Here is a 10,314-nt window from a genome sequence, read left to right on the forward strand (position 1 = left end):
ATAGTTTGTGATAAAATTGGCACGAACACTTACTGTTGATTTTTTTCCAGTTAATTCCATTTAATTGTTATCACTCCTTTCGTGTGCATTTTGTTAAAAATGGCGAAGACATTGTTAGCGTTATTTACGCTATAAATAGACTCCGCATATTAATACACCAACATGACATAACAAACAAATTGTGTCATCATATGATTATTTATTTTTTAAATGATGTTATCGGTGTTTTTTATCTTTTCACTTGATATGTTTTGCATTGTAAATACATAAAAGTTATTGTTTAACGTTTGTTTTCTTGTGAACTATTTGCAACGCTTATTGTAAAAGCGGTAATGATATTTTGGGGCGCCCAATGGGAAATTGGTTTGAACGGATTGGCAAATGTATAAAAATATTAATTTGTGAGCATAAAATAAAAAGAAAATTTGTTGGATTGGGTGGAATATCGATTTTAATTCACTCGTGATCATAGAAAAAATATATTTTCACTCGTGGCTGCGCCACTCGTGAAAATATAATTTTCTATGATCACTCGTGAATTAAAATCGATATTCCACCCAATCCAACAAATATCCTCTATATTAACGCAAACATAATAATAAATCTCGAACGTTGTTTACATTTCGTGACGTCATTTGACGTTGCAACGTCATTTCAGCAAAATAACAAAATGCGATTGGTCAATAAACGAAAACTAAGCTAATGAAAACGCTTAAACATGTTGTATTACACATGTGTAATATAAAAAAATATGTGATGGTTATATTACATGGGAAACATGGAATGGCATGTGATAAAACAACATTATTCGGCAGCAATATCTGAATTACAAAAATGAATAGACGACATTTAATTTCGAAACAATCGAACACGTGTTCGCCAAAACACGAAATAATTTGCAAGTGTTGTCCTCTTTCTATTTCGTCGTCAACTCGCCCAAGTGTATAACAAGTATGTGCAATAACGATTATCATATATGCCATGCATTACAATTTACCTTACATTATTTATTTTTAACCTCCAAGAAAGATACTTAATGACTAAAAATGAATAAACAATAATATACGACAATGTATTTTAATGTTCTACACATTTATCTTATACAAGTCAAGTTACCATTACCGGATCAGTAGCGTAATAAAGTTGATCTGGTGAAAAGCAATAAATGTTTTGAGACTTCTTTTACTCCAGTTTGATTTAATATTACCTTTTCTTACTGATTCAGCATATATTCTTATTTTTAAACGTTATTTTGAACTGTCGAAACATGAAATGTCTTGTTTACAATGACCAAGTTACATTGCCAGTTATAAATTATATTCATTTTTTTTGTTAGTAATAGTTTTCTATAATGTGACCTTGTATCCACACTTTACGCATGGTGTTCTTGTGTGAATTATCTGTTGAAAATCCTAAAAAGATCGAACAGTTATGGGCATCTTACAAACCATGTAAATTATTTGAATCATATCTAATCATCAATATTGAGCATGAACATAAATAAAACTTTAAGATTGAGATCATTTATTACAAGAATCAATGTTCAAGATTTGCATATATTTTTATATAATATATCATCAATACGCATATAATCACGCTTGATCCGTTATTGCCCTAATTATTCATTTCATTTAAGGTGTTGCAAAATCTTAAACACGAATCAAAACTGAAATGGACTTTTGCAGGCAGAAATACTACTAAATGGCCTTTAAATTAATGAGTAAACTTCTGACTTTCCATCAGAGTTATAGCATGTAGCCGCGAAAAATGTTTAACCTCAATTTGGAAACGAGACGGGAGTCAACAAAGTCGTATAAACATGTCAGCAAAACATACCGAAATGTTTGACAAACAGTAGTTCCGATTACGACTCAATCAATGCATTTAAAGAACAGGCCTTGGAGATGCTGTGTGCAAAATATCATCTCAAAATGTCATCTATTTATCGCGATACGCAGTCTTGAACATCAAAGCCATCCGCTACGGGTAATGATCCGGTAAAGGTAACTTAACTGTACAATATGGATACTTCAGATAAACAAAAATATTTATGATAAATAGTCTATTAATTTTAGTGTGTTCACTATGTTCTATTGTGGTTTTTAGGTAGAACATATACATTTACTAAAATGGAAAGGAACTCGATATGACAACACAAATGTTTGTCTTACCAAAAAATGGGTTAATAATTACGCTTGAAACAGCAAAAGCAAATGTTTTGTTTTCCGGACGGCGTTTTCATTAATTATTAACTGTTTCAAATGTTATAAATCATTAATGACAAACAATACATATTCGTGTTGAAAACAATACTAAATACCGCTTTTTCGCTTTCCTGAATATAGGCTGAATTAATATTATCAATTTAAAGGCACGTTTAAAGGCATGTTATTTATTGTATATAAACAAACATGTTTTTGAATTTCATAAAATTAAGTTATCAAGAGGGACATGGTGGCCCTTTAAGCGCTCATTTTGCTGCAGACTTGACCAAGTGATAAAGTTTTCGTTCAAAACTTGATCCAGATTCCAAATAGGCTTTCATATTCTCAGATTAATATTCTGACCAAGTTTCAAAGTTTCATTAAAAAATCAGTCAATAACGTGGCTTCAGAATGGTTACGTTTTTAAGATTGGCCTGGTGACCTAGTTTGCAGATGCATCTGACCCAGATTCCAACGTGGCCAAGATAATGTGAAGATCACTCTTTTTTAAGAGTGGTAAAAATTTTAAAATGTTTTTTTCTTCTAAAATTTAACCTGGTGAACAAGGTTTACAACGCAGGTCACCCAGATTTGAACTTTGCCTAGGTCAAGGATACCAGTATGACCAAAATCTATAAAGATTGAAAAATAAATGCGATTTAATGCGACATTGTGCATTTGACAACCGAGAATAGTCAACTATTGTTTTGGGGCCGTACTACAAACTCATTCCCATTAGAACTTGAAACGTCTTTGGAATTTCTTTTAAGCTTTTTATCGTGCCTTTTATTCTGATAAAAGATATGCCTGTTATCATGATGTGTATCAAAGCTGATATCAAATTTATTTCGGCTTCGGTCTATGTACAATTTAGGACTGGTCACTAATATGTCACACGGCATTAAAGTTTTATTTTATTTCTTATAATCGTTTTATTAAGATAAAATCAGCATTGTCCAGGACATTAAACAATGCGCGAGTGCCTTTATCAAAACAACCTAAATGTCGTGTGTGCGAAGAATAAAAAATACACTATGCAAAATGCAATAGCACACCTCATGATGACACAAGCAATGTGAATGCTTATTAAGCGACTGTCGTTTGTATTATACATGTTTGAGAAGCGGTGCATGATGGCACTACGATGTTATAACGCAGTCTTATTTTTTAATTCATGTAAAATATTATCAAGATTTTTATTTATCTTGGTAATATCGACTATAAAAAAAATAAATTGTTATGGCTGTACTAGGGCAAGGCTTACACCACCCGTCAATGAAAGAAGTACGTTTTCAAGTATTCACGACACAAGGCAAAACAGTGGGTTTGTAGTATTCAAATGATTTTGTTTCAGTTAGAAGTAACCCCAAATTTCAATCTATTAAGACTTTTCATCTAGTTGCAAGAGCATATAATTTTAGAGCATTTAGTTCTTTGCAATGTTTCTTTATATTGGCAAGATGAATTAGTAAACAAAAATATGTGTTTACTATTTAAAGCGAGTATGTACGATTTGAATATCGATATAATCTGCTCGCATTTTTAAGCAAAAAATAAATATGAAAGAGTAACGTTGTATCTCATTGATTGAAAATATTTACAAGGTATATTCAATCAAATAATAGTTGTTGCAATTGTCCTTTAAACTTGTCCCAACGTGTGTTTGTACAAGTTTAATCACACAAGTATTTAACTATTTTAAATATATATATGATAAATATATGATAGTATTTTCTGATAATATATAAATATACTAAGGAGATTGCTAGTACACTGCTTTAACAGCTTTGTTCTCTATGGAAATTCACACATCAATTTCTATGTACATGTATATAGTAGAATTTGAAATATGTACTATATATGTAATATGATTGTATATAATTGCAAATTATTAAAAAGTACGATAAGTGTTTATATCACTAAACGTGTAATTCAGATTAGATGTAGTATCGATAATGAATGTTATGCTTAGTATGCTATTTGTAAAATTAAGCAAAATGTTACGATGTATGCGAGCAACATCTAATTGTAACATGCCGAAGAACGGCGTGCAATACAAACTTGACCTGTATATATATCAAATCAAGTGCCATCGCCTTCTAGGCTAATAAACTCTTTTAGTGCTGGAACCGAATTTTGAAGGCCTTTGCAAACAGTTTGGATCCAGATGATAAGCAACATAACTTGGCGTCTCATCAGGATTCAAACTGTTTGCTATTCTGATAGTATTTTCTGAAAAAAAAATCGAAGAAAATGCTAATTTTAGAAATTCAGTAGGCGACATTTTAGCAGACGACAAATATACCAGCATGCAAAGGGCTATGGAGATCGGAAAGCTACCGCGCATTCTCGATTGTCATTAGATGAACCCGAACCTGCAGGTTCCTTCCAGACAGTCTGCGACTGTGCCAAGACCATCTGATGCACTAAAGGAGACTCCCAGACGCTGCCAGACAGTCTCCAAGATCGTCGGGGCACCCGACACAGGTGACTCCCAGACATTATGCAACGATGCCAATACCGTCTTGGAACATGGCCGAGACTCACAGACGGTGGCAGACAGCCTCACAGACCGTTGGGGCACCTGCAGGAGATTCTCAGACAGTCTGTAACTGTGCCAAGACAGTCTGGGCACCTGCAGGAGACTCCCACACGGTGCCTGACAGTCTCCAACACCGTCGAGGCACCTGCGGGTGACTCGCAGACAGTCTGCGGCGGTGTCAAGACCGTCTGGGCAATTGCAGGAGACTCCCAGACGGTGCCAGACAGTCTCCCAGACCGTCGGGCACCTGCGGTGACTACCAGACAGTCAGCGACGGTACCAATACCGTCGGGGCGCTTGCAGGAGACTCTCAGACGGTGCAAGACAGTCTCCCAGAGAGTCGGGGCACCTGCAGGTGACTCAGTCTGCAACGGTGCTAAAACCGTCTTGGCGCTTGCAAGAGTCTCCCAGACGGTGACCGACAGTCACCAAGACAGTCGGGGCACCTGCAGGTGAATCCAAGACAGTCTTCGACGGTGCCAATACCGTATGGGCACCTGCAAGAGACTCCCAGACGGTTCCAGACAGTCTCGCAGACGGTCGGAGTACCTTCAAGTGAATCCAGGACAGTCTGCGACGGTGCAAACACCGTCTGGTCACTTGCAGGAGACTCTCAGACGGTGCCAGACAGTCTACCAGAAAGTCGCGGCACCTGCACGTGGCTCCTAGACAGTCTGCGACGGTACCAAAACCGTCTGGGCGCTTGAAAGAGTCTTCCAGACGATGCCAGACAGTCTCCAAGACAGTCGGGGCACCTGCAGGTGATTCCACGACAGTCTGCGACGGTGCCAATACCGTATGGGCATCTGCAGGACACTCCCAGACGGTTCCAGACAGTCTCCCAGACCGTCGGAGTACTTTCAGGTGAATCCAGGACAGTCTGCGACGGTGCCAAGACCGTCTGAGTACCTGCGGGAGACTCTCAGACGGTCCCAGACAGTCGCTCAGACCGTTTGTCATTTCAAGTATATTATATCATGGAATTGATGTAAAGTTTTAACTAAAATGTTTAGAAACTCGAAAGAACTCAATATAGCAATTTAAATAAAAAAATAATTAGTTTCTGACTAGTGGTTAAAGCCAGGATAGTCAATTCATATGTGTTTTGTTTTGATGAGGACACAATTTTTATAATTCATGTACTCGGAATTTTCAAACATTATGAAGAACCCCATGAGTGCATACAACAAATTATGTATTACTTGTGAAAACCATTAACTGCCTCCGAGCTGCACTTATTTAATCCACTAATAAACTCTATCGAATGTATCATGAGACACAAATGCCAGAACGGCTTTTATCTGGTTGGCATTTAAACGCAGACGTTTGAATTTCTTTAAAAACATACAGGACGCTTTTAAATGTTTACTTTGACAGTCGATTTGGTTTGACAATGCATGTTAACACTATGAAACCCCAAACAGTTACGCTTACATTTTTTATTATATAAATATGCAACATCACTGTTATAGTTAATGTGGCACAGAACACAAATAATATCTCCTTTTTGACTAATCGTGACGTTTTTATCTATACTTACGTACGTTAAGTTTATTTATTGTATATCATTCATTAGTTACACAAAGTAAATCTTCCGTCAAATATTTACGACAAGACATCGTATAATAATATATTGAAACTTGTTTGAGAACAAATACAATACGTACAACAACACTCCATACACTTAAATGCGGGTACTTGCGTATTTTACATGGATGTCTGCAATTTATGACTAACACAAAATGATAAAGTATATATTTATTTTATTCGTTAAATCATTTAGGAGATTGTGGTCCGAAATTGTTTTTCACGAACATATCGAACGGCACTCGATTTGTAATGTTTTGATTGAAATCGCTTTGAGTAATGCAAATAAAACATACAAGCTTCATGTTAATGTCTGAAAAGGACGAATGTTGTTATGACAGGTCTGTATTATTCATTTGCAGTAGAATGTGTAATATTAATTAGTAAAAGCAACTATTAATGCTGTATTTATGTAAGACACCAAAACGGAACGCCTCAAATGTAATTCGCTTGTTTGCTCTTGGAAATAAACGCTAGCAACATATGATTAATAAAATATGAATTTGCCCTACTGAATATATATAGAATCTGGCACGAGTTGTCATATCATGCCATATTTTATTAAACGAGTTCAGGAATTTTGTTTGTAAGCGAGCCTTTGACGAGCGTACTAACGAATTTCCTGGACGAGTTTAATAAAATATGGTATGATATGACAACGAGTGTCAGATCATTTTCATCTCATGCTTTTAAATGAGTAAATTAAATAAATTTATTTTATGCTTTGCGGTGGTTTATAGAGAAATATCAGTGAATTAAAACTGATAATTTCACTGTTCAAACAATGAAAATTATCAGTGAAAATTATCGATAATTTTCACTGTTTTACCGGAACTATTTTTTTTACCCCATTGTGACCCCCACGCAGTCTTCCACCAAGAAAGAGAACTCTTCAATGAATATTTATATCAACTTACGGAGTAACTTCCCTTGAACATACATGTACACACTGTCGTCTGCTTTTTAAGCCTTTACTCTGAAACTTAACAATGAATGAAATGGAAAACGAAGAAATTAATTTTATGTTCTCGGATATTTTTGATTTTGAAGATTATTTTAATGAAAATACAGAAATTCTTAATGAGACATCAAGTTTAGCAGAAGAAACAACAGCAACAGTATCAACAGCAACAGTATCAGCAGCAACAAAAGTACCAGCAACACTGTTATCCATAACAGAAACAAACCAAACTTATGGAAGGGCTTCAGAAACAATTTCTGCTGGGATACAGTCATCAACAGCCACTGCAGTAAAAACGGCCACAGCAACAACAATGAAACGGCAGTTTCGAGAAGTCAATATTGACAATTTCCTGAATGAAAATGAAAATATGAACACCAAAAAGAAAACAGTAAGTGACATGAAACTCTTCAACCAATTTCTTCTTCACAAACAAGACTCAAGAAATGTTGAAAATATTCCTGCGCATGATTTGAACAATTTGATTTGTGAATTCTTGTTTGGTGTCACCATAAAAGATGGAAGTGAGTACGAGCCCACAACACTGCGAGGCATCATCGGCTCAATTGACCGCTATTTAAAACACAATAACAGTAACATATCACTCATGAATGACAAAGAATTTGCCAAAGTCTGGGAAGTGATGAAAAGCAAACAAAAGGCATTGAAAAAACAAGGCTATGGGAATAAACCCAGAGAGGCTGTGGCACTAACAAAAGAGCACATCGAGGCAATGTATTCAGCCCAGACACTAGGAGATTCTAGTCCCAGAGCCTTGATTCATTCGTTGTGGATGATCTGCACAACCCATTTCGGCATGAGGACGGGAAATGAAATACATAAACTCTGCTGGGGGGACGTTACACTTGGTGTTGATTTTGAGTCAGGCGAGGAATACATCACACGCGATACCGAGCGCCAGACCAAGACCAGAACAGGGGAAAATCCAAGAAATACCAGGTAAATTTCTATGTCTGAAACATTGAACTAAATTCATCAAATCATGTATTGCCTTTTAATTCAAGTATTTAATTTTATAGCCATAATTATAAGTGGCTTATAAAATTTACATGGCAAAATTAGTGTAAATGGAATATGCTTATATTTATAAATTATTTTTAATCAACAAAATGGTTAACTTATCAATGATATAATAATTTTTTATGTATTTAAAAAATTATGGCCGGCTCATTAGCAACAGAAGATCAATAAATTAATGATTAATAAATGAACTTAATGATTAATTGCCAAACAAAAGCCATTGACATCATGTTTTTATATGGTTTAAAGCAACTTCGTGGAAACGTTTGAATTCAGTATTGCTATTTTATACACAAATAAAGTTTAATTTTGTAAGGTCAGTCAAACCAAGGGCTTATGCAGTCCCCGAAGAGCCCAACAGAGACCCAGTTCATCTGTATAAGCTGTATGCAGACAAACGGCCGGTGGAAATAAGAGGAGATGACAGTCCGTTCTTCCTTACACCATGCAACAGCACACAGCTTGGCTGGTTCAGGAGGTCAGCAATTGGTATAAACAAGCTGTACGGCATCATGGCAGAGATGAAGGCGGACGCTGGGATAACAGAGCCCAGAATCACCCCATACAGGTAGAATTAATTAACATTTAACTCATTTGCATATGTATGGTGGCACTAAGCCAGGTGACATCAAAGCTAAAAAAAAATTAACTCGTGAAAACAGACTTATTTTGTGTTTCCCCGACTTAATTTTTTTGGAGCGCTGATGTCACCTTAGTGCCACTGTACATATCTCAAATAAAAAGAAAATGATCACTTACCTTTAAATTAGCATTATCACCATTTGTTCAAGATTTCTTATTTCAGCACGACGCCTTTCTCCGATTTTCCAGATCCACGCACTGTATTCTTTTTTGGATGAAGTTTTTCAAAGGGACACAAAGCAATTACAAAAGCTTAATTTAAATTGTAATATGCAATGTTTCCTTTTGATTTTTTTCCAAATTTATAGCCAAGACTATCAATAAAATTACTTTCTTTTACAGTGCAAGAAAACACTTAATCCAGACATTAAATGATGAGAACATCCCGGCTCACCAGATCGTACAAATTTCAGGCCACAAAAATGTCAATAGTCTAAATAACTATAGTGGGATAAACAAGGATCAATCAAAACAGATTTCAAAGATCCTCTCAGTCTCACATTCAAACCAAACTGCTGTAGCAAAGCAGAATCTTTCTCCATCTGCAACTGCAACCACGTCAATGAGTGATTTACCGATGGGAAGAGGATTCTTTGTAAACTCAAATTTCCACGGCAACGTTACTTTCAATTTTCACAGCTCTGAAATGGGTCTGTCCCAGAAAAATGTGTTCAATCAACAAGTAAAATCTCCAACACCAACGCCGGATGTTTCGCCTGATTTTCCTGATCAACCACGCTACAAGCGTATCCGTATGATTCCAGACAGTGATAGCGATTAAATAGTTTGTGATAAAATTGGCACGAACACTTACTGTTGATTTTTTTCCAGTTAATTCCATTTAATTGTTATCACTCCTTTCGTGTGCATTTTGTTAAAAATGGCGAAGACATTGTTAGCGTTATTTACGCTATAAATAGACTCCGCATATTAATACACCAACATGACATAACAAACAAATTGTGTCATCATATGATTATTTATTTTTTAAATGATGTTATCGGTGTTTTTTATCTTTTCACTTGATATGTTTTGCATTGTAAATACATAAAAGTTATTGTTTAACGTTTGTTTTCTTGTGAACTATTTGCAACGCTTATTGTAAAAGCGGTAATGATATTTTGGGGCGCCCAATGGGAAATTGGTTTGAACGGATTGGCAAATGTATAAAAATATTAATTTGTGAGCATAAAATAAAAAGAAAATTTGTTGGATTGGGTGGAATATCGATTTTAATTCACTCGTGATCATAGAAAAAATATATTTTCACTCGTGGCTGCGCCACTCGTGAAAATATAATTTTCTATGATCACTCGTGAATTAAAATCGATATTCCA

General features: G+C 35.6%; 1 protein-coding gene across 1 annotated transcript; it reads left to right on the forward strand.

The window, feature by feature from the left end:
- The first annotated feature begins 7,813 nt into the window (after positions 1 to 7,813).
- LOC127863728 (uncharacterized protein KIAA1958-like) lies at positions 7,814 to 10,314 on the forward strand. Its single transcript, XM_052403367.1, has 3 exons — positions 7,814 to 8,254; positions 8,652 to 8,903; positions 9,320 to 10,314. The coding sequence occupies exons 1-3, from the start codon at positions 7,902 to 7,904 to the stop codon at positions 9,756 to 9,758; spliced, it is 1,044 nt and encodes a 347-aa protein (XP_052259327.1). The 5' UTR covers positions 7,814 to 7,901; the 3' UTR covers positions 9,759 to 10,314.

Source organism: Dreissena polymorpha, unplaced genomic scaffold (genome assembly GCF_020536995.1).
Source record: "Dreissena polymorpha isolate Duluth1 unplaced genomic scaffold, UMN_Dpol_1.0 chrUn030, whole genome shotgun sequence".
Classification (NCBI taxonomy): domain Eukaryota; kingdom Metazoa; phylum Mollusca; class Bivalvia; order Myida; family Dreissenidae; genus Dreissena; species Dreissena polymorpha.